The sequence below is a fragment of the Lepisosteus oculatus genome, chromosome 9 (assembly GCF_040954835.1).
Source record: "Lepisosteus oculatus isolate fLepOcu1 chromosome 9, fLepOcu1.hap2, whole genome shotgun sequence".
Taxonomy (NCBI): Eukaryota; Metazoa; Chordata; class Actinopteri; order Semionotiformes; family Lepisosteidae; genus Lepisosteus; species Lepisosteus oculatus.
The window spans coordinates 14527732-14553300 of NC_090704.1; the positions used below are offsets into that span (position 1 = coordinate 14527732).

Below are 25569 nucleotides of genomic sequence, written 5' to 3' on the forward strand. Positions count from 1 at the left end.
TAATTAATCTAAAAATGCACCAAGACAAAATCGCATTACACCTGCCCTGCATATTTGTCAGAAATTATGAGTCTGAAGTCTTACTGGACTGTTTATTGTCATTGTTTTTTAGAGAGATGAATAGGTATTAATTCTCAACACTAATCAAAATCTTTGGGTATGCAATTGAGTCTTCTCAAGGAATTCCACCCACACACTAGCATTCTAGTTAATCTTCTCTTCTGTCACATACGTTCATAAGAAAAGATACAAATGTGTGGAGTGAAAGCCTTTTGACCCATCTAGCTTGTATGGTTTGCTAATTGAACCTGGGATCTCATCCAGCCATTCCTCAAAGGAAACTACAGTATCAGCTTCAACAAGATGGCTTGTTGAGTTGTTTCCTTCTGACTCCCACAACCTTATTAGTCTTTTAAAAGGCTGACTATGTCTAAAAAAATTGCATTTTTTAGTATTTTAGATTTCCCTAGCTTTTGGGGACGATTTCCCTCTGCAAATTGCTCTATCCTAAACCTCATCAAAAGCATGTTTGTGCATTTCAAGGTCCATTATTAGAACATGAAAAGACTTTCAGGATATTTACCTTGAAAAGTCCTACAAAGCCACATGTAGGCCCTATACAAAGTGTGGTGAATGCATAGAATACATTTTCAACTCATGGTTTACATGCTGAGATGCTTATTCACTTAAATAGAATAAGTTTGGTCAGATTCTTTGTTCTCACAAGTCATACCAGAAGAATTGAGGTGAAATTCCACCACTGCTTTTGTAAACAGATGTCATAAAGAAGCATATTCAAGCATACTATGTTTATCACATCTTGATAGCTATATAAAGTATCAGAGTAAGCAAAAGGCTTTGTGAACTGCTGGCAAGAAGCTGAAGAATGAAACTGTATAACTGAAGCTTTGAAGATACAGAAATCCAGTATTTTTTAAATACATGTGTGGTACAGTGGTGAAGTGTTAAAGCACATCTATCAGATTGGGTATGTCATGCACAGAATAAGAAGAACTTAAAGAATGAATCGGTGATTTTATGTGGCTGAATTCCTTCAGGGTCTGGAGACAAACATGACCTTTGGCAGCTAGACTATAGACTTAGACTTGACTATGTCTGTTTGTCTGAGACCAGACCAAAGGTCTTCATTTTCATATATTCAGAAAATCACATTCATGAAAACACAAAACCCAGGTAAAGAAACAACAAGTATACAAAAAAGAGATTTAAAAATGTTTCCTTGACATTATATGGCAGTCAAATAAATCATTCCCATGTGTTTGGGTTTTTGAAAGTCTCTACAAACCCAGCATGATGTTGTGTTTAAGGTGAACACACATAGTTCAGACACTCAAAATAAGTACAGTATGCCCTAGGATATTGAGGATATGTATACATCTGTAGACCAAAGCCCATTATCTTTTGGTCTTTAACCTACCACTACTTTAGGGTCATGAAGTACAGCTGTTGAAAACTTACATTTTAAGTATTTGTTTAATCCTCAGTCTTTGACTGCAGGAAAGACAGTTAATTAGTTAAATGTTTCACTGAGGCAGTGGAAAGTGTGTAGCCACAGAGCTGTGTTCAGATTAAGACCCTTCTCTCATCCTGTATTAAAGCTCCACACTTTTTGAGCTTAGTTCCTGAATCCACAGCTCAAAACAATAACGGAAGATCAAAACATGAATGTGATTCACTAAAGCTTTGACTCTACAGCTGCTCCAGCCAAGTTCACCATAACTAATAACATCTGTTCACAGTGCTGCATTAGCAAAGTATTTCCCTAAAGTTCTCTTTTTGTCTTCTACCATGCTAAGGTAATGAAATCTTGGATGGCAGACTGAATTACAGGATATTGTACTCCCTGCTATAAGGAGAATTTATTTCCCAGTTTCCTAACAAAAGTCTACAGTTATACACCACAACAGCAGCAAAGGAAGTCTGTGGAAGTGTTATACTGTATTACATTGCTGTGGTTGCTTTATTGTAAGAAAAAACATTACATTTAATGTTTTATATTTCAGCTTTGATTTCTGCAGTATAAAAGCAGGATTTCTTGTTGAATATGCCCTTTCATATTTCATAGTATGAAGTCGGATATTCGACTCAATTTGAATTTCAAATCAAACAGGTAAACAATAACCCCAGATTGATCCTCTTGAATGTCCGTTTTAGCTTCATAGAATCTAATCATTATACAGGACCCTCCAGTGTGCACACGCAGGGAACTGCTCAGGCATCGTGCACACGCAGGGAACTACGCAGGCAAGGCAGTGTGCACATGCAGGAAACTATGCAGGCAGCGTGCACACGCAGGGAACTGCTCAGGCAGCGTGCACACACAGAAAACTGTGCAGGCAGCATGCACGTGCGGGGAACTGTGCAGGCAGCATGCACACGCAGGAATCTATGCAGGCAGCGTGCACACACAGAAAACTGGGCAGGCAGTGTGCACGTGCAGGGAACATGCACATGCACAAACAGAAAACTGCACAGGCAGGGTGCACACGCAGGAAACTATGCAGGCAGCATGCACATGCAGGAATCTATGCAGGCACCGTGCACACGCAGGAATCTATGCAGGCAGTGCGTACATGCAGATAACTGTGCAAGCAGCTTTGTACCTTGTACCCTGTGTTGTTTATTTCTGTTTTTTAGGCTTTGGACCCTTCTTGTTATTATTATTATGTCTCTTTGCCCTTTGGTTTAATCTGTGCTTCAACAAAAATAATGTTATTATTATAGATATGTTTTTGTTGGACTTTATTTAAAAGAGTACTTATAGGTGTGAATAAATGTGACCCTTGTGTTTTCCAGAATAAAATTATGACAAATATAATTTTAGTCTGTGCAAAGCAATAATGATTGCAGTAGAGTATTATAGTCTTTTTTAAAACCAAGACAGATTTGCTAATACATAACTGTAGCTGTTTTATGATGTTTGTTCATCTTTCATTGGTAATAAATGAGTATACTGTATATGGAGGACAGTGAATATACCCTTTTTGTATTTCTTTATTTTCAGGTTGCAAATATTGAACACAACAGGTTATGTCCGCAAAACTACAAATCTCAAACAATGAACAAATCAAATGGTAAGAGACTTCTTTTCATAGCTCACAATACATTTGGTTAAATCTATTAAATTGTATGGTCTGATATAAAAAAATAGTTACAGATATCCTTGTCAATAAAAGGCAATCACTGAATGTCCAAAATGGTGCAGTAATAAACGAATTAAAAATATATATATAACCATGTAATTTATGTCTGGTGTAAAGCAAATGATAAAAACAGCAAACTCTTGTTGTAGAATTGTTGTTGTAACTGTTATTGGTAATGACTGCTTTAAAAAATAGTCTCTAGAGTAGCATGTCTGTTGTTACAGTCTACAGTTAAAAAGGGGCTAAAGTGATTCAAGACATTCAAAATGGAAGGCATCGGTTCAAAGGCAGACTTCCCTAATTGAAAGTATTCATTTGTTTCAGCAAACGGCCTGTCATCAAAGCCATGTGAGAGTGGAGGCCAGCGGAAACAGCTCCCCTACTCGGTGGAAACTCCATATGGATTTCATTTAGATTTGGATTTCCTGAAGTATGTCGACGACATTGAAAAAGGAAATACAATTAAAAGGGTTCACATTCACAGACGAGCCAAGGATCCCAAATTCAGCACACTGCCCAGAAACTTCAGCCTACCAGATCATGGCTCCAGATCTGCTCCCAAGGACAGCTGGAATACCCCAGGCTCTTACCTGCCAAAAAACAAATCTAGAGCCCTGGATGTCCAACAGATCTTTGACTTCAGGGCAGCCGAAAGCATGACACCAGAATCTCCCAGGGCACTGGGTTTTAGTTTCAGTTCAGTGAAAGCTTTTGATGAGCAACCCTTGGGATTTCGAGTTAGGCCTCAGCTTTTGAGAACTTCTAGCCTGCCTGTGACAGTCCTTCAGAGGAAGAACTCAGAACCTTCTGAAGATCAAGCCCCTCCGCCCATCAGGAGCTCCAACAAACCGAATGGCACCTCTGAAAACAGCTTTTGGTCGCTTAATGCCTCACCTAGCCCAGACAACAAACATCAGCTGACCGCGCAAAAGGAAATGTCCAGCCTACATCAGCAGTTCACAAACGCTTTACAAAGGGTCAAGGAGCTTGAGGAGCAAGCGAGAATGATTCCAGAACTGAAAGAACAAATATGTTCTCTGAGGGAAGAGAAATATCAGCTCATTCTTAAACTTCCCCCTCAGTCTGCGGTGGCCACAGAAGAAAAAACACTGCACTCTGAACACGAGAGAAGAAATGGCCAGTCACAATGTAAAGAACTGCCTGAAGGTTTAAACAATACACCTGCTAGCCAGCTTTCAGCTCAGTGTATGTCAGCTTCAGCTGACAAGCTTAGAGATACACAGGATACACAAAAAACAGTAAAAGCACTGGCAAGTCCATCAGTACAGAATGTAGGTGTGGGTGTGACAGAAAAAGATTTAGGTTTAACATCTGAGCAGGTAAGCAGCGATACAGGACCACTCACTATCATAGCACTGAGGACAAAACTCACCGTTGTAGAAAAGCAGTTGAACGACACTACCAAAGAGCTGGATAAAGTAAACTCTCTACTAAAGGAGCAAATGAAAGAAAACGTGAGGAAGGAAGAAAGGATAAAGATTCTGACAGAAGAGGCAGAGGCCCGTGCAAATCTCAAGGAGGCAAAGGTATTACAAAGAGCAGCAGACACAGTGGAGACCAAGCTTGACTCAGACTGTGTTTGTCTCTGTGATGCAGCAGTGGGGATGACAACAAAAGAGGAAGGAAACATCTTCTGTGATAAAGGAGTTATGACTGATGGTATATTCCAGCAAGGGGCTTGCGAGAATCTGACTGAAACGCAACCAAAAGACCTCAGAAGCTCTAAGAATCAGACAGACTGTGTGTCAACAAATGAAGTGCATGTTTCTGTAAAAGTCCTTACAGAGGATAAGTCTGTAGAGGCTGTGGTGAGCACCTGTGATAAAGCTGTTGAAACTGCTCAACTAGTGACAGCCTGTCCTAACACTGCTCAAGAGGACCCTCCTATTGATTGCACACACAAGGAACCTGAAGTGCCCTTAGAGTACACAAGCAATGGTAACCAACTATCTCCTATTTCTGTCTGCAAAGATGGTGTAGGCTGCGTGGCTGAACAAATGCAAGAATGGCAAAAAGAGGGTACAGATGAATCAGGAAGCAAAGCTCTCCACCAACAGGAAACAGATGAATCCACATCTTCCCAGGCTGCTCTTGGACATTATGTAACACGAATCCAAGAACTTTTGCATGAACAATGGGCCTGCCTGGAAAATGGACACCCAGAACTTGCCAGCACACTAAGGCAACCTGCCTCAAAAATCAGCTCCATTCAAAACCAGCTAGTCAGTTCCCTTAACGTTCTCTCTTCTATGTATTCCTCACAAGTACACAAAGAGGAGAGCAGTAGAGATTCTCAGCAAGAAGGTACACCTGTATTCCCACTTTAATGTAAACTTTGAGTCACTGCAAAAGCAGTAGCTGCAGCTGATTAACTTTAAACCCCTAAGATGCCATCTGCTGAATAGATAACACTGTTATTCCTATTAAACGTTACGCAATATGATCAAAGTAATCAAAGATGCATGATTGTTTAAGCTGATGGTGAGTAGATGCTCCAGACTGTGAAATATGTATAGATAATGATCAAAACACTAGTAGCATATGCTAGAGAAGAGTAGAATTTGTCACTGTTAGATGTCTCCCGGGCTCAGATCAAATCTAGTTTTATTCCATATGTCATTGGGCAAAGGAACTGGGGTTATAGTTATCTCCACCATGCATAAAATCTGAAAAATCTATTGCTGCCTTGATTTTATGTTATCTCTCTGTTCACACAAATATTGTGTATGGGAAACACTGCTTTAAAACAGAATGTGTGAGTGTATCTTAAAATCATAGGATTATGTAGAAAATCAGAAAACAGTATCGCTAAATAGTGGATCGAAATCCACTATACATCCATCCATTGTCTAACCAATTCTTCCAATTTAGGGTCATGGGGAGCCAAACCCTATCCCAGCAAGCTACAGGCACAAGGCACAGTACCCTGGGTGGAATTCCATACACATATACACATTCAAACCAATTTTCAAACCTACCAGTATGCTTTTGGACTGTGGGAGAAAACCAAAGCATCCACAAGAAACCCATTCCAACACAGGGAGATCATACGTACTCCACACAAATAACATCCCAGGTCCAGAATTTAATTTGTAATACTCAGGGTCCTAGTATTACAAGTAGCGATGTTAACCACTGCACCACCAAGCCACCCTTAATCCATTAGCCATGTTATTATTTTAATTATCCTTAACTCTGCATTCTGGCTTCATAGACATTTTAAACACAACAAACTATGTTTTTTTTTCAGACCATCTGTTTTTTTTAATATTGTATAACAGCTGTGGTAAACCAGAAGAACATTACACACTGTAATTTTTGTTATGCTTAATGCTGTGTTGACATTTTACAAAAACTACAATATTGTTAACATTGTTTACTGTATATTTATCTGCACAATCCTTCATGTTGAAGATCCATTAAATATTAGCTTAGTATTTGCTGTGTAAAAAGGAAAAAGTGCCTCCTGACCCAAAACACATGAAAAATATGCAGACACTAGGATGTCATAACATATTAGTCCTTTTGAGTAAGTCAGGTTTAAAGCCTCTGTCTGAAGCTACACATCATGTTCAGATTCGGTTTTTCACTTTGAACCGGGAAGCAAAAGCAGAACAAATCTTCAACTCTTGAATGAGAGGAATTCTGATTGAACAGAATAACTGTAGTGGTGCAATAAACTTTCGAGGCTGACAAATAGTCACACTGCATTGCTTGCGTTTACACAGGGTGCTCTCCACCCTCAGCCTTGAAATCCATCATGAAGAAGAAGGACTGCAGTGTCAGGCTGGGAAGCAGTGGAGCCAAAAAGAACCTGAAGTTTGTTGGAGTGAATGGCGGGTAAGTGCCTTTATCTATCATTCTGATCTTAAGCCTTTGTGGCTTTCATTAAATTGTACTTCTTATCCAGGCAAGAGTCCCGATCAAAGTATGGACCCATGATGAAGGACAGTGAGATGAAATCATTATTAGTCAATCAGTACTTTGATAGTGCCGTAACGTGGTAGAAATAAAATGAAACAATTAAACATTTGTATATGCAATGCAGGAAAACTGGCATTCTATTATTATTGTAGTCAGGTCTATCAACTGGCTTAGCCAACTCACATCACCCCAAGAGAGCGACCTTGTCACAAATTCCAGACCTTCTTATCAGAGCATTGCAGAAATGTTGAATAAATAATCTATTCATTAGTGCTAAAGGAGCATTAAAGCAGTTACTTGCACTTGATTCTCCTGCCTGCAGAAATGCTCATGTTAATTTGTGACACCGCAGTGCAGCTCCCGGGTGAGTTCAGGGCTGCAGGGGTTTGAACTTTTGCCCCAGTGAAACAGAGATGGGATGTGTTCAGTTATGTGGTTGGTAATCCTCTGCCTCCCCAGGAGACACTTAAAAATATTTTTTGTTTCCTTCAACTGGAAGCCCACGCCATAGGGCATCCACAACAAACCACAAACTTCACAGAGACTTGACTCAGCACCCACACAGGGCTCAGATTAGGGGCACGCAATGTGAAAAAAAAGAAATTCCATGTTGCTGCCAAAAATCAGTTATTGTGAGCTGTTGTATTAACAGTTATTCTATTAGTGCTCTACACACTATGTCATGCTTTCCAAGACCAGCTTTTAAGCAAGTAAAACTAAATACAAAAGATTAAACTGCATGCTTTAAGTATTTGTGCCTTTAATAAAATGGGGATAAAGTCATGACAAACCCTTCACAGACGTGTTTTTTTTTTGGAGGTATGAAACGACTTCGAGTGAGGAGTCCAGCGGAGAGGACGAGGAGAATGATAGCTCAGAGGAGAGAGAGGATGGAGGGGTCGAGGCGGCTCAAAGCACCAATTCAGAAGAGTCTGAAAGGACTGGAGGTCATTCGCAGGTGACCAGTGAGTCCAGCAATATGCCACAGCCAGAGGCGGCAAGCAGGTGAGGCCAAATTGAGAGAACATTCACATTTCAAAGCCTCACAAGGACTGTGGCTGTTATGTGCTTTGGGAACTACCGTTGTGCTGCTTCTGAAAACAAGTGGCAGAAATAAAAACATTTTATTTCACAACACTCCATTTCTATGAAATGTGAGGAGGGCATTTGGCGTGACTCACCTAGCTGAGGGAAGTCTTGTCTAGCTGGCAGTCTAGCTGTGAGGATGAGACTGCCTGAAACCCCCCTCCGTCCCAGATGCCCTCTGTATTGTGAGGAATGAGCTAGGGAGCCGCTTCAAAGGTGTTGCTGGTTTGGCGGGCTGGGTGCGAGAGTGATCAGCAAAGGGAATTCTGGATGCAAGATATAGGAGAGTGGAAGCATGAGAGATTAGGATCTAACCATCCTTCCAAACTTCTGTTATAAACTCAATTTATCTCTTTGTCCCCTATAGTCTGGTCACATTGTGGACTAAATGCTTTTCCAGGGATGAGTAGAAAACTGCCCCTGTAATGTACACAAAGCATTCTGGATGAAAAAGGCATATAAATTCAGACATATTCCTGCACACCAGTTACTGCAGACTGCAGACTCTTGATGTTATCTGAACACTTTTTGCATTTGCTCTGCTGCAAAAGTAAATGCTGTTTATTAAATGATGACATTCTTCATCATTTACAGTATGTATATGCATTATAAAAAGTGAAATCACCAGATAGCTGATGGAGAAAGCATATTGTGTTCAGTTTACTACATCATTGCTAAAGCTGGAGTTTGACTGTAGCTGGAAAAAGTATTAATGTTTAAGTTCAAACTGGCAAGATGAGAGCTTATATTGTCCAGGATTTCCTGTATAACTGTATTTATGTCCTTATTAGAACCTTTCCAGCAATGTAGTTCTGGAGTCCTGATTAAACTGCATTTGATCACCAGTATGTTTTCATTGGACATCTGTCATCAGGTACAACTGTGAGAGCTCAATGTATGTGAATTCAATTAAAAAAGATTCAGTATTATAATTTACTCACTACTTGCACTTTGGGTAATTTCTGAAATGCAGCTATCACTGAGAAGCACACCTACGCATACCTCAGACAGTACACGCTCTTTGAGGTCAGCAGTAAGCTGATAACAACACAAATTATTTTAGTTTCATTTACACAGATCCTAGAAAACTTTCATTGCACTTTGGGGTCTGAAATGAATATTTAAAAGCTGTTTGTTCTAAATCAGGTCTCTGAAAAGTTATAATGAATGACCTTTATCGATTCAACCCACAAATTATAAGACACTGAGCTAAAAAACTAAGTTAACACATTTCACAGATGAAAAGAAATACATTAGCTGATGCAGGGTCCTTATTCATCAATAATAAAAAAGAAGAAAAGAAAATATGGATTATGGAGAAATGTGCAACAGGTATTGAGCAACTGTTTTTCAGTATCCTTTAGAATAGTCTTTTATGTTCCAGAAAATTAACATTATGACTTAACAGGAGACTTAGTTATTGTCTAGAATTAAGTGATTCTAACAAAAACACAGTGGCATTATTCTGTAACTATACTAGCACAATTATACAGAGACATCTGCAATTGTAAATGTTTTTAGGAATCTTAAACTTTTTGCATTTGTTCACGGTAAATTATTGTCACCTCCCTCTTGCTTAGGTCCTCTGGGACAACCCTAATATACAGTAGTTGATTTTGTTTCTTTGTTATATTTGGGTATCAGAAGTGTCTTTACAAATAGAATGGCTATTTATCACAATTGCCTCAGAAATCTAACCATTTTAATATACAGTATGTACTTCATAATTCCTCAGGACTATGTTGTTTATAGCAGATTTTTCCTCATTTTCAGGGAAACAGTGGATGAGGATTTCATGGCTGCATGTCTTTTCCTTAAAGATCACCTTTCAGAGGTTATCTCTCCCAGCAGAGAACTGGTAGGACTGTCTATGAAGCAGTAAGGGCTGAGCCTATTCACTAAGAATGTTCTGCAATTAGAAATATTAGGTTGCTAACCTGTATGTGGACTTTCAATTAATATCCTTAAATACTTATTTCATTCTCTATAACTGCAGTAATTTAGTATTTTATAATAAATGTTATTTTTATTATGTTATTTTTTAGTATAAAAAAGCAGGTGTAAGCTTAACTGTTTTAAAATAGGGCCATACATAATTTATTGTCATGAATTAATCAAATTGCATTACCTTAGTTTTCAGTGTATTATGGTATACTAGGCATTTCATATACTGTATAATGGAATTAAATGAATTTGGATTCCTAGGAATATTAGAGAAGCTTTGCTGTTTTAAAGACTGTAGTAAGACAATAGATTATCTCATAACATAAAAAAGCCAATAGCACAATTCTCTCAGTGTTATTTCTAGGTATAAACTGTAGTTGTATTTCCATCACTGACATGTTTACATGTTACATGTTTAAGTTGGCAGGATAGAAGTCCATACCTGGGCAACAGTGAGGTCCAGAAAAAGACAGGCAGGACTCCTCTGGGTCTGGGTTTGCTCTCAACCCCTGTCCCGTGTACTCCTCAGAGGCAGGTCCTGAGTGTGGTTTACTACGAATGGTTCCGTGTTTCCAGTCAGAAGGCTTCCCAGGCCCATGCCTTGGCTCTGTACCTCCAGGAGCTGAAAGCTGTCTCTCCCGAAGTCCTGGAGTTTGTCATCAACTCAGCTGATGGCAATGGAAATACTGCTCTTCATTACAGTGTCTCCCACTCCAACTTTCGCATCGTCAAACTGCTCCTGGACACAGGTACTGTAAGCTGGCTATGACCAGGGTCCTTGAATCAGGACTCAACACTTCACATAATAATGTGACACACATCCCAGCAGGAATATATTCCAGGACTTAGATAGAAATTCTTAGATAGAAAGAATAACATTATTTGCGTCTACATATTGCAGAGCTGTTATTATGATATTCAGGTTCAATTTGAAAAACTGTGCGTTAATTTTGATGAATGGGGAGAATGGAACAGGGATTAAAGAGGTTATTTTTTCAGTGGAGCGCAGCTCTTTCCCTGGAGTTTCAGTTACTACTTTCAATTAGGTTGACGCATGGAAATTAAAAGGGCTTATTAAAAGGTTAGTTGATTGAATCAAGTAACTGCATTGCAAACACCATTACTTAATGAAATTTGGTACAAACAAGATGTTTCATGTTCAGCAGCATGGTTTTCTGAATCAAACGGATTCACTCCTGATCAAAACCATGTGTCCAGCTTAAGGTTTGATTTTTTTCAAGAGCTGAGTACCAGAATTGATTTTTGGACATCCTACTGCGTTTTCCATGAGTCAACCTAATTGAAAGTAGTAACTGAAACTTCAGGGAAAGGGCTGTGATCCGAAGCTTTTAATCTAAAAAAATGAAGCTCTTAAATCTTCATTCCGTTTTCCCCGTTCATCAAAAATGACACAGAGTTTGAAAAAATGTGGCTGAACCTGAATGCAGTATTTTGATGAGGACATCTTAAAGATGTCATAATAGAAATCACATTCAGAATAACTCCATTGAAGCCTTTTAACCCACATGTGGATGCTTCCAATGTTATCTGACAGGCTTGTGCAAAGTGGATCATCAGAACAAAGCGGGCTACACTGCCATCATGCTGGCCTCCCTAACTGCTGCCGACTCTCGGGAGGACATGGATGTGGCCCTGCAGCTTCTGAAGCAGGGGGACATCAACACAAGGGCCAGTCAGGTCTGGCAGTGCTCTGAAGCTTCACCTGTGGGCCACTAATTTCGTGACTCACTAGCACTTAATAAACCCCCGATTAGGCAATACTCCAGATTTTCTTTTTGTCATTAGTTATTATGAATGTTCCCAGACTCATCACACATACAGTAATTGACTAACAGTCTAAAATGTGATGCCTTGGGCTAATGCTCATTGATGTAGGAAATTGAACTTTGTTAAGTGCTAGTTGATCACAAATACCCAATGCATTATATAATTGGGATGTAATAGTTTTTTTTCCCCTGCCTTATTCTTCCTCTAAAGTACAGCATATTCTTTTTCAATGTATGCAACCTAAATGGAGGGGAATTCATTTAAAACTTGAAATAAGACTCAATTTGTATATACTGTAAACTGAGAAGAATTAAAAATGCTCATTTATGTCATTGAAATAGTATCACGGTTAGGGTAAGGCGTGCTGGTTTTTCCAATGCTAATTGACACCTTGGTGCTGTTAAAATGAAATGTGTCAAGAAATAATAACAACATAACAACAAAACCAAAAATAGTAACACACATCATGTGGTCTAATACATGGATGAATTAATTGTGTCCAAAATGAGTTTACAGAGAGTTCCTTGCAACCAACCAAGCCCAGTGAACTCCTTCATGCATGTATTGATGGATGTATTGAGCAACCCCCTGTGCAGTTTTTCCAGTGCAGCCTGAAGGATTTGGAGAATGCCAGTTAATGATCTACCTTCCTTCCTAGGCTGGGCAGACAGCTCTGATGCTGGCTGTCAGTCACGGCCGGATTGACATGGTGCGACTGCTGCTGTCCTGCAACGCCGACGTCAACGCTCAGGACGATGATGGCTCCACAGCGCTCATGTGCGCGTGCGAGCACGGTCATGCTGACATCGTCCGCCTCCTGCTCGCGCTGCCGGCCTGCGACGCCAGCATCACCGATAATGTGAGTGTACCCCACCAAGAAAAGTGGGTGTCCTTTGTCCTGTAAATCTACCTCCCTGCACAGCCCTTACAGACAGGGAGAAATGTGTATTTGTCATGTAATAAGATGAATCTCTGGAGTAATGTAAAAGAGTAGGTTTCATAATGATTCCATATACTAGCTACTGACATGTTTTGTGTCTTTTTTTAATTCTTTGGAATGATGGGTTTGATATTCAGCCATAAGTTCAAATCACACTGGAACAAAGACTTTGTACAAAAAACACTAAAGTGTTTTAGTGACACTAGTGATAAACCAACAAGGACACCTACCATAATGCATAAGAACAATAGTAACAACTTACTTTTACTTTCTACATATTTAACCACTCTGATAAAGCATCGGTTTGGCACTACCATTTTTAATTCTCTGTTGAATAAAAGCCTGTCAAAATATGGAGAATTGCACAGCTTATTATAACAGGCTCAAGCTGATGCATATATGTTTACAATTGTTAAACCTACAAGAATTACGGTTCTGTCCAAAATAGACAAGCGTTCTTTTGTTGTGGTTGTATGGAGAGCCCAAGTGAGTCATGGTTGATTGGTCTGATTTATGGGAACGCTGTACAATCATAGATGTGCATTCACCTAAGCCAAGCTGTTTACATTGCAGAGGCAGTGTAAAATGGTTTTCCACATTCCTAAAGGTTTAGCTGGCATTCTAACAGCTATGGTTCTGGCCATGCACCAGAGCAGGAAAACAAGATGGAATGTATATATATAGTGTTTTACATTAAAGCAACACACTGTGTTCCATGGAAACAGATAGAACCAAACAATAAGAGGGGGGTAAAACATCATATTTGTCTGTGATCTTTTCTCATAGCACTTTCCAGGTCTGATTGTGCTCAGATACTGTAGTTCTTACTGCCAAGACGTACAATAAAGGTGTAAAGGAGCCTGAGCCAGCCCTTATCTATAGGATAAACAGCAGGATAGCTGGAAGACAAACGTTGACAGAAGCAAATAATTAACCCCTGAAAGTTGTGCTTTAATTAAACTTTCAGGGGTTTAATTAAACCCCTGAAAGAGGAGGAGGTTATATTTCAGCATTGTGTGCAGCTCAGTAGTGTTGTGTTTGTTCAGAGTGCAAGCAAATTGTCAGAGTGTAAAAAAAAAACAAAAGGCTCTTCATGACGCCATCTACTGGACATGAAATGAAAGTAAGTCGTAGCTGGAAAGAAAATGAAAAGGTACTGTATGTTAGAGAGAGAGCAAGTTATTTTCAGAAACCTTCAACTCCCCAGACCTTCAGGGAATCAGGGGGATCTCCTGAGAACAATTGACTCTTTCAATACACAAATACCTTCACATTGTAATATTAGTATAGAAATAGAGTGGCATTAGTGTTATGCTCTTTATTAATGACTTCCTTTGTGGCAAAATCTCTGCGGTTTAGGTTTACTAATCCCTTTCAAAAGCTATTATTTTCTCCCTCATTTTTTGTGCGGAGAAGGAATGGAGTGTGCTGGCTCAGAACCTCACCAGGTTAAACACTTCCAGAAAAAGGAAAAAAAAAACAGGTTTGAAAATCTTTTTACCAAGGATGGTCTGGCCTGCCTATGAAACAACCAGTCTCCTCTTACGTTTTATCTAAATGATCTCAGAACCAAAGCCAAATATTTGTGATTTCTTTACCTCTGCAGTTCTATAGTGACTGTGCTGTGCTCTCTCCTCAGGAAGGCAACAGTGCTTTGTCTATAGCTCTGGAAGCTTCCCACACGGAGATAGTTGACCTTCTGAAGGCCCACACAGACCACGGGACCCCTGACACTTCGTAGCTGTTTGAACCAAAGGCTCTTTTATTCCCAGGCACATGACTACAAAGGCTCCATTCAAAGACAGCTCCTGGCACTTCTGATGTTGTCTTCAACTAGCCTCTGAACTGTGTCCATGATTAAAACGAGATATTTCAAATATTTATGGACATTCCTTCTAAGTGATTAGCATTTCGCTAGTGCCCTATGAGAAAAAGACCCTCGCACACCAATCAAACCCATAGCGGGTGTTCGTAGCTGTGTGACAAGTGCACTGAGCTCGGCCATGCTCCTTCAGCTGCCAGGAGTTGACTAAAATCAAAACTCCAGTCTCTTAACTGTTGAAGATGACATACCAATTGGATTTGTGAAGGAAATAAAAGATTTTGTTCACATTTCCCTTATTGTGAGACAATATATTTATATATTTTGGCTACTGTGTAAAGTTTATATGTTTGAAATCATACCCTGTATCACTCTGGGGGATATGGGTTGTTCACTTTATGTCTATTTTGTTAATCCTGCTTGTTGTTTGAAAGGATTTGCTCTTGCTTCTGAATATTTATTTCCCTACTTTGCCCTCACCAATGAGTGGGGAAAATGGGGGAACCTGAGGCACTATCCGCAGAACTGAGTTATTCTATGTAGTACAGCGCAAAGAGGAAGAGCAAATTCTGGCTAGACAAGAAAAATGTCAGCCTTCCCAGACTGCTTTGTCTGTTTAGATGCTGTATATACAGTACTATCCTTGCCAAGCTTATTTTAGCCCCAAACATAGCACAATACTGTTAAACCTTTTTTGGCTGTTAATCTCTGTCCAGGTTCGATAAGCTAAAAGCCTTGACTTACATCTTCCAGTTTCTTTTTTTTTTTGCAATTATATTTTGTGCAACTTTATTATTGTCTCCTGTATTAGTGTAATCCTGAAAGCCATTAATAATGTGCAAAATGTTGTACAAACCGTGAAGGCACCGATCCCAATTTCCTATACAATCAATGAAGTTAGAAAGCAGGACTGGTACAGTAATTCTAATGGAGCTACTTGTGTCAGTTAAAAAAATCATTTTTCAATGACCAGAACTCTGGCATGATAATCATGGAACACATCATCATTGTATGAGTCCATTGTCAGGCACACTTGATTCCTTTGACTGTTGCATGTCTCTCAAGGACACTCTTGTCCAGGAATGTCAAAATGTCAATATCAAAGTCAATGTCATTCTTTGACAAATACAGTATATAGGTTACAGTATATTTCTATATTTCCTATATACTGACAGATATATAGGTTATATTCATAGCTCGTTTCGATGAGCAAAACGCAGCATTCTACAGCATGTTTGGTTATACAGTATAAGTCAAGATACTTTGTGTGAGTATCTGAAAATAAGAGTTCAGGTGGGTAGCTGCGTCAGCATGCGTAGGCTGTAAAGGAACAAGTAATAGGTTTATTCGATGCTGAATAAAAAAGAAAGAAAACACAACGTTTCGGCCTAGGAGCCTTCTTCAGGTGTCACCTGAACGTTGTGTTTTCTTTCTTCTCTTTTCAGCATGGAAAAAACCTGTTACTTGTTCCTCTGAATATAAGATGTGTGTATTTTCTGAGTTGACTACTAGAGGACATTGAGCACTGCAAAGATCAAAGTGTACTCTGCCAGAGACAGTGACATATAAGGTTCACATCAGCTAGTACTACAGTACCTTTGAAGATGAAGCACAATGCCTTATTTCAAGATATACAAGGAATTCCATTATTATCCAGCATTTCAATGTTATGCATGTTGGTTTTGTAAGCTTTCGTCTCTTAATGCTTGAAACTTAATCATTGTGTTGCCAAAGCAAGACCACCAGTGTATTTGTTAAGGATTAAAAAGTATAAACATGTATTTCTCAAAACTTATATCTCATATATTGTATATTTATGGCATTTTTTTAATTAATTGCTTGTGGGTATGTTGAAAGAAAAAAACAAAAGAACTGTAAGCACTTGGAAGAGCACTGTCAACCCAGAGGAGTATTTTTTAATTTAATTAAACTGATAAATGAAATTTAAGATCTCCAGTCTTCTGTGTGCACATTGCATATTAATACATGGCACTTCTTTCTCTGGGGTAATTACTATTGAAGAGTTGTTTAATAAGCAAGACAAGCAGAATGGAACTTTTTTCCCTTTTTTGCTTAAAAAAACATTAAATTCTACACAACTACTGTATGTGCATTTCAATGCTAGTGAAAATTGTTCTAAAGTGCAAAATAATTTATGCAAACACTTCTTATTAGGCGACACCAACAAAAGTGAGTTTGTATTTACAGGCTTAAAAAGTCATGTTCGTATGGACTGAATAAGCCAGATGTGAGAGCTAGTAAAATTTAACTGTACAGTGATCACAGTGATGAGAAAAGCTTGTGTGTTTACACAAGGTGAAAATTAGAGATCTGGCTCAGAGTGTTCAGGAATATTAGCTGACCTCCACTGCTATGATTATTCCCACGCTGATAGGGCTGAGGAAGAAATATGGGCTGTGGGTTAGACTTAATTTCCTCCAGTAAAATGAGAGACTATGTAGTTGTGGCAGTAAAGAATGGAAGAGGTTAGTTTAACACAACAACAGCTTGCAAGTAAGAAAGTGAATGTCTGTAGGGAACAGGAGAATGGGACGTTACTTAAAGGTGTGCAGGTGTGGGTGTACAGAGGAACCATTGGAGAGTCAGTAAAACAACACGATTTATGTCTCGATTAATGTCCTTTCTTCTGGCTGCCTTCAGAAAACCTAGTCCCAGAAAACAGGGAAAGCAGTCCATACATACATATTGATACATGTTACAGTAGATTTGAAAACTCAACAGTAAATCCCTCAAGACTGTCATCCCTATCTCAGATTTAGAGTTACAGAGATGCACCTTCTCAAGAGCTGGGTGTTCCTTGTTTGGATGCTGCGTGTAAGATTCATCTGCTGTTACAGTATATCCACAGCTGCATTACTGTGTATGCCTTCCAAGGCAAGAACAGTTCTAAAGTGGACTGCCCTTAACTCCAGAGTTAAACTGTCATCCCTTGAGAGGCTTGTGACTCTGTAGCTCTGTTTTGTCCTTTAAGGCTGCAGCAGAACTGAACTAGAAGAATATTACTGTTCATGGAGAAAGTGACCTTCTTTTCCACACTGTAAAACATACTGTAGGCCGTAGGCCTGTATTGTTTGTAGTAGGGCATATATATTGATATACATTATACTGTACAGTACATAAGAGGGTTCCAGCAATCTTATTTGATGAGCTGCTGCCTGTCATCCACGTCTGTGAGAGCTTGAAAATGATGAAAGAGATGGGTGCATGCACTTGTGATAAAATTGGAGATAAGTCTTCACAGGTTTGATGACAATCTCTATCAGCCCAGCAATTGTGTCCCTTTTAAATCAATAGCACATTCAAAAGTTGCACAGAAGTTCAGAAGTGCCCAGAAGTGTTCTGAAGCCCTACCTGCTTTTAATAATAACAATGATAATTCCTTACACTTCTATACATTAGTGCCTTTCTGGACACTCCACTTAAAGCACTTTCCAGGTGATAATAGGGTCTCTCTTCCACCACCAATGTGCAGTACTCACCCGAATGATGCATCCAAAGTACACATCACACAGTTATCAATGGACAGGAGAAAAGAGTAACAAAGCCAGTTGATAGATGGGGATTATTAGGAGGCCAAATTTTAAGGAGGAAATTTGGCCAGGACACCGGAGATACACCCCTACTCTTTACGGAAAGTACCCTGACATTGCTGATAGTGATGAAGCCAATTCATAGATGGGGATTATTAGGAGGCCATGATTAGTAACACCCTCTTTTGAGGTACATCCAGTAATGTGGGGCCCTGTCTCATCACTTCATAGGCTACGCTTTGGTTTTTGATACCAATCCATACTTTGTCAGCAACTAGCTGAATTTATAGCTACAATGCAACTGCAGAGCAGGCAAGCATTAAAAGGCCAGACTTCTTCAAATTTGGTCATCTATTCATTTGACTGGCACAGTTCTCCTAAATTTTAACAAGCTGTGATTGGGGCTCCTTCTGACCTACTGTAAATGAAACAGAAGTTGCTCCATCAGCTTAGCATCTTCCTATCATGTTCAGTTCAGGCAGTGAGCAGACATATTTGACAGAATTACCTCTGGGGCACTCCTGTAGCCTGTCAATGCTGTCAGTGACACTCCCATCTGTGTTTGAATATTACTCAAACAGGACAATAAAAAAGTAGTTCCATGCAAACAAATATAGTATATAGTGCTGAAATTTGATAATGCACTTAATTAGCAGAAATTGAATTCATACATACTGTACTGTAGCATTGTTATTTCAGGCCACAAAGCCAGAATACGTACTACAAAGTGTAGGTTACAGTGTTAAAAACAAAGGCAAACTAATACAAAATGAAAGTGGTGTCTGTCTTTAATCCTTAGAGTGTGTTCCATCTACTGTAAATTTGTAAATATTTAAAAAGCTAAATGGTTTCAATAACAATCTTCCCCCATTGCACAACCAAAAAATAATGTCTAAATATCAGTGTTATCATTTTGAAAATGCTTATTGAGGAAAGAACAGAGAAAAACCTATAGGTTATGATATACTAAATACATGCCCAAAATGCAAAAAGAACAGAAATGTTTTAAGTGTCAAACTGAAAATGCTGTTCTTACACACAAAACACTTTGAGTTCAATACAAACTAGCTACAAACAAAGCTTCAAACACTTTACACTGACTTTAAATCATTGCCTTTTCATTTGCTTGCCGTGTGACAATTGTAAGGGAAGTCCCTGAAAAAAGAGGGAAATTTCAATTTTACAATCTGGGTGCTAAGATGAAGATTAAGATCTATTTACAAAAGAAACCTTCCACATCCTACTATCCTATGCAGCAGAGAAACCTTTCCTGTAGGACAAACAAAAGGGTAGCATAAATAAAAAAAATAATTATTCCATTTGGTTTTAGAATAATTCTAAACTTTCACCTTTTTCTAAATTTTCTTAGGACCAATTTCTTTTGGCAGGGCACATGACACACCTGATGGACAAATTATTGTTTCTGAAGTACACTAATTTGAATTATTGGGTAGGATATACATTGTTTTCCTGTGATATTTTTTTACTTACCTTCCTATTTGTATTGTAAAGTAAAAAGGACTTGCATGTTGTGTACCCCTTAGATGTGATCTGGAAACCTTCTTGCTGTTTTTAGATATCCCTGAATGACATTCTGCTGATGCTGCACAAAACCAGTGAAACTATTAATCACTAATCCTCAGATAGCACCGTGACCTCCAAGAGAACAGCACAGGTGTGATTCGGAATTTTTAGATGAAGGATAATGAGCCACATCAACCATAGAACTGGAAAAAAGAGCTGCTGGGTTTAAGAACAGGTTGGATTTTACAATCTTGTGACAGGGACACAAAAAAGAGAATATTCAGACTATAGTCCAAAAGAAGAAAAGTATAGTTCTGGATAAAGGCAGGCATGTATGGCAAATTATTTGATGGCTATAATTCTTTTTACAGTTTTAATACAGTTATCTGACTTGGGTGATGATCAATGCTTCTGGCAGTAATATAATAATCCATTCACTTAGCAGCAGTCAAGCATGTGAAGATGGCTTTCCAACCAACTGCACAACTCTTCAGTATAAAGGAATTATGATTTTTTTATGCCAAAAAAGCGATGAAGGATCTATGTGAGTTAATGATATTAATTGTATCAATCAATCTTCACAGTGATATAAAATTGTGTCGCTAATATTTTAAGTGAGTGTAAGTGTATGAACAGGTATATTGCAATGTCAGCAATGTTAGTTCAGGTGGGTAGCTGCGTCAGCATGCGTAGGCTGCTCTTGATTGGCCTCTCTTTCTGTCCCCTGCTCCCGCCTCTCACTCCTCCTCCCTCCCAACCTTTGTTCTCCCGCTACTTTACCTTTGCCTACTGCCCTGTCTCTCTCACACCTGAAGAAGGCTCCACGGCCGAAACGTTGTGTTCTCTTTCTTCTTTTTTTCAGCATGGAATAAACCTATTACTTGTTCCTTGTCAGCAATGTTACCACCTTCTAGCTTAATCCTATCACATCTTAGAACTAAGCAAGGCTGACCATGGTCAGTACTGGGATGGGAGCTCTCTAAGAAAAACCATGTAACTGCTGCAAGTCGTGTTGGTGGACCAGTAGTTGGCACTCTTGCCTGCAGACTGTAATGTTGAATCAATAGTGTCAGTATGGCAAAAGTAGATGCTGTGCTGCAGGGGGTATCGTCTTTCGGATGTGATGTTTAACTGAAGCCCTGGCTGTCTGACCATTAATAATCCTTTAGCACTCCCCCTTAAATCAGGTGGTGAATCAGTTACTCATTTCTCTCCTGACTTGCAGTGCAGTGGGGCTGCTGTTACATAATGGCTATCAAGTGGGTGTGGCACCCACAGTAGTGGATGAAAGGGTTCCCATTCTGTATGCAAAGCACTTTGGTATCCTTTGAGATAAACAAATCTATATATATGCACTCAATATATTGACAAAATGCTATAGGTGGCTAGTACTTCTGTCTGAATCTACAATACAATATACGGTATGTAGACCCTGTGAGTCCTGCAGGCATGCTTTTCTCTGTAGATTAGACAGATCCTGTACTTCTATATTTACTTAGTTTTCCTTCCACCAACATGGAGGAGACAAAATCAAAAGCTGAAAGGCAGTGTAATATGAGGCCAGTCAGCACTTCTCTCTACAAGACCTTGACAGAAGGCTCCATGAGGAAGACCGTTATCCTACATAATTAAACAGCTAGCAGATTGGTAGGATAGGCCTGCGTTTAGTTTTTTATGGCATCGGTAGCACAGGGGTGCCATAATGATTATTTCTTGGCTAATGCTGGTACAATTGTGCTAGACCAGAATGAGGTCATTATTTCATCAGCAGGGAACCAACAGATTATCTCAGTTGACAATTTCAATTTGTTTTCTTACTTGTGCATGACTTATATAGAAAAAATAAAAAATATATAAAGCCTTTCATGGCAAGTTGTGGTATTAACTGTGACACTCTTCACCTGCTAGGAATGTCAGGAATTGCTTCTACACATTATTACATCTAAATTGGATGCAAATGGCTCCTCAATTTCTTTTGTTCTTTGACACTAGTGAATCCAGAATTTACTAATGTGATTATATCTTCCACTCCTAAATTGGGTTTAAATAATTTACCCAAACACTGTTTGTACCTCTAGCATTATAATGCAGTCCTTGAAGACTTGACCGTTAATGACGTGATAGGAGTGACAATGAGAATTTTTACCAGCCTATTAGATGTTTCAGGGAGGAGAACTGCATGTAAAATACCCCCCTCCATATTTTAGCAACTAGGCTGCCAATAGCTTTTATGAGACAATATGTGATGACATCAGCATCTTTCAATTTAATGTAGCTAGAAACGCAAAACACAGACAAGATCCAAAGTATTGTACTTTTGACCTCCACATCCAGTGTATCCCTTCACCACAAGGGGGCCACCCTTTACCTAGAAACAGTGACATGAAGCCTCAATGAGTAAGAATCCCATCTATTCTTCTTGTAACTGCTTCATCCAGTTAGAGGGTGCCGCAGGGGAGCTGAAGCCTATCCCAGCATGCAAAGGGCTAGTATACACCCTAGAAGGAACGCCAGTCCATTGCAGGGCTGGCCAACAAATACAGACACGCACATTCTCATCACTCATACCAGTTCCAATCCTCCCAGAAGCCAATTATGCTACTAGTACTGTATGTTCTTGGACTGTGGGAGGAAACTGAAGCACCCAGAGAAAACCCATGCCCAGTACATAACACATGCGGACAGCAGCCCACATCTAGAATTGAACCGAGTGCACCTCGCTGTGAGAGAGCAATGCCAACCAGTGCGTTGCCCACTTTGCAGATTTACTGTTTGTAATGTTGACTCATGTTCAAACGATTGAAAACACAACAGGCACAGGGGTGTTGGAATGCTGGTAGCTATTATCTGCTACCTACAGTATCCAGTAATGTGACAATTTCAGATCAACACAAGAACTTAAACTTAAATATTTAACTATGGGATGGCCTGTTCTTTCCAATGTGCCTGGTCGAGGTTGTTCAATGTTTGTGACTGTGCCGGGACTCCTCTAAACACTCCTCCTCTGAGAGAAGTGCAGTCGAAATCTCATTCCCTGAGTAAAACACTTTGCGAGCCTGTGGGAGATTCTGTTGAATGCTGAATGCAGGAAATTATTATTAAGAACAATCATAAGAGGAAGAATGACAATGTGGACAGAGTAAAAGAAACATGGCAGCAGATAAAATATTACAGTCAGATATGAGTTGGGATCCATGGTGATGGATCATGATCCCAAGTTGAGCTATTGCTAGCAAGGTAAACCGTGAAAAAACTGTGGTACTGCAATTGTTTACTATTTTTGTAATTAGATAATAACCCGTGTGAGCAAAGCTTCATTGATTACTACTTGAACCCATAAAGCACTTGTCAGCACTACAATATAAATTATTTTAGGTGTCTGATAATTATAAAACAATAACATAAATACATGATTTAATTTAACAGAATAAAATACTGAGGACCAAATTTGTTTTCTTTATAAGTAAATCATTACCACTAATGTTTAAAAGCAACATCTGTTCGTTTCTGAAGTCCTTTCTAGTTTGCTTTTTTTTGGAAGCAAGCAAAAACCCTAGTTTTAAGGCTAGACAGGCTTTGTATGGGTTACCAACTCATATAATGAAAGCAGACTGATGGAACGGCCAGCAGATGTCACCCAAATTCCTAGATTTGGTACATAGGTTTGGAGAGCTGATGAGGGTTGTATAGTACTTGAGCCATTGCACAGTGTGCTTCAATATTTATAAACTAGTCTGTCTGATGACTAATAGCTCTATGATAGGCCATAAAGGCATTTCCCACATTGCCCTGTACAAACATACCACATAAATATTAACAAAACTCATTATACGGCATCTGTTCCAGAGAGGATGAATATTAGCTATACAGTACTATAGTTCGAAATAACAACAGAAAATAAGCAATAACCATTTCCCTAATTTGAGAGATCTTCATTATTTTCCATTTAAAAATACGCACCAAGTCATGCTGTAAAACCAACTGCTAATCATTCTGCAATGTGTTTTCTGAATACTAATGTGTTCCAGTTTTCAGGCTGGTAAACTCCTGCATTTAATATACAGTATAGACTTTCATGATCAGCCAAGAAATGGACTGATATAAAAAGCTCCCAGGGGAACCCTCATGCCTATAAAACCTCAACAGCAGATACAGAACGGCAGAGAATCAAATGACATTGAATCCTTGTCTTGCACAAAGGGTCTGTTTTCTACAGCACTCCACACAGGAATGGATGATTTCAAAAACAAAAGTGAAGTTGGGATGTTTCTAAAAAAAAAGAGAAGAAAAATGCAAAGCAAGTAGAGACCAGAAAACCCGAATCATTGAAAATCTACTCAGGTCTCCTGAGAATGAGCTAATTAGAAATAAAAGTATTACAATTGTGGTTTTAAAATGTACATTTAAAGTAGCCAAGCAACCTCGGTCACTACTGGAAGAAGTTAAGAGACTAGGAGGCAGCAGCCCTAGATCTTAATCGGAGCTCATCTGAATTTCATGTTTTTCACTCACCCCATCTGCGCCTCGTGTCTGCTGAAGAAAGGCAGCCCTAATTATGCAAGAGGATTTAAGAGCAATTAACTACAAATGGCATTTAGTTGGACAACTAACAACTCCTTTTCTTCTGATTATAGTAATTCCAGTTCTATTCACTCCACCACAATACAAAGGCATTACAAAAGATCTACCCTAGTTTATATATATATATGAAAAAAAAAACGATACAGTATAAAATTCAAGTCTTTATACTACAGTACACAGAAGACTTTCCATCCTAACAGTCTTGCGGTTGGTACTGTAACATGAAAACAAATGGGAAATTAATCTTTCATGGCCAAGGATGCCAACAAGATTAATGTGCCATATGAGGATTGCATTAACTCTTTGCTTTTAATGTGACTGAAATAGCATTACTGAGATATATATGGGAAGCTGGTGTTCTGCTGAATTGTGTTGGTGTGACTCTCCAGGTGGTGATGTCAGTGTGTGACCTATCAATATAGGTATCAATATCAATGGCCCCTGCAACTCTATATAGAACTACAGCAGGCATGAACAAACATGACTTCTGCTCCAAACCTATTCTAAACTGCTAAGCTGAACCTGTTTGGTGGACAGTCTTTCCTGTCTGTCCAGGACTTATTAAGCTTCTTTTTTCTTCTGAAACCACAAAGAACATCTGAAGAGAAAAAAAACCCGTATGAAACTCAAATTTAAGCACAAGCATAGAGAAAAAAGTAGATGCTTTCTGAGGCAATGTTTTTGCTTTGGAGCCCATCACAAGAAATCAAAAAGAGAAACTATTCAGTTGTTGTACTGTACTAGATTAAAGGAAGAGCTTTTCATATTAACCCCTGAAATCTAGGTGGTGCAATGGATTCATATCTAGCTAAATACATACTGTACTGTAAATGTTGTAGTATGATAATAGTTTGAGCAATTTGTAAATGTATGGGTAGTTGTTTAACAAACGGCCATTTGAGCACTGCGATGGTCCTCTAACCTCCACACTCACATTTAAACTTTTCCTCAAATCCATAAATACACCATTCCAGATGGCTCCACTTAATCATAATGATAAATATGAACAAGACATGAGGTATGTTAAAACGTGCTTATACCTCGGGTCTGATGCCTACATGGTCGATGAATACAGAGCAAAGAGTAAAATGATGCTGACAGGCATTTTCTATAGCCTGTTTTAAATTCTGCTTCATTTGATGCTTAGTGTACATTAGCAGCAGAAGCAGAATATGACAGAATCACTGAGAAGAGATAAAGAAAATACAGAGAACAGGAATAAAG

The 25569-nt window shown here is 39.0% G+C and overlaps 1 protein-coding gene across 5 annotated transcripts in view; it reads left to right on the plus strand.

Annotated features, from left to right (window-relative positions):
• kank4 (KN motif and ankyrin repeat domains 4) overlaps window positions 1-16632 on the plus strand; it is a 38055-nt gene extending 21423 nt beyond the window's left edge. For 4 of the 5 annotated variants that reach the window (XM_069194190.1, XM_015355662.2, XM_015355660.2 and 1 more), the window contains 9 exons: window positions 3026-3095; window positions 3489-5489; window positions 6914-7025; window positions 7929-8114; window positions 9969-10053; window positions 10669-10888; window positions 11695-11837; window positions 12586-12786; window positions 14507-16632. In XM_069194190.1, the coding sequence (XP_069050291.1) occupies window positions 3080-3095; window positions 3489-5489; window positions 6914-7025; window positions 7929-8114; window positions 9969-10053; window positions 10669-10888; window positions 11695-11837; window positions 12586-12786; window positions 14507-14608 (3066 nt within the window). In that variant the 5' untranslated portion in view covers window positions 3026-3079 and the 3' untranslated portion in view covers window positions 14609-16632. The remainder of the gene's footprint in view (window positions 1-3025; window positions 3096-3488; window positions 5490-6913; window positions 7026-7928; window positions 8115-9968; window positions 10054-10668; window positions 10889-11694; window positions 11838-12585; window positions 12787-14506) is intronic. The other variant, XM_006634914.3, reaches the window with a different exon arrangement.
• The last annotated feature ends 8937 nt before the right edge of the window (window positions 16633-25569 follow it).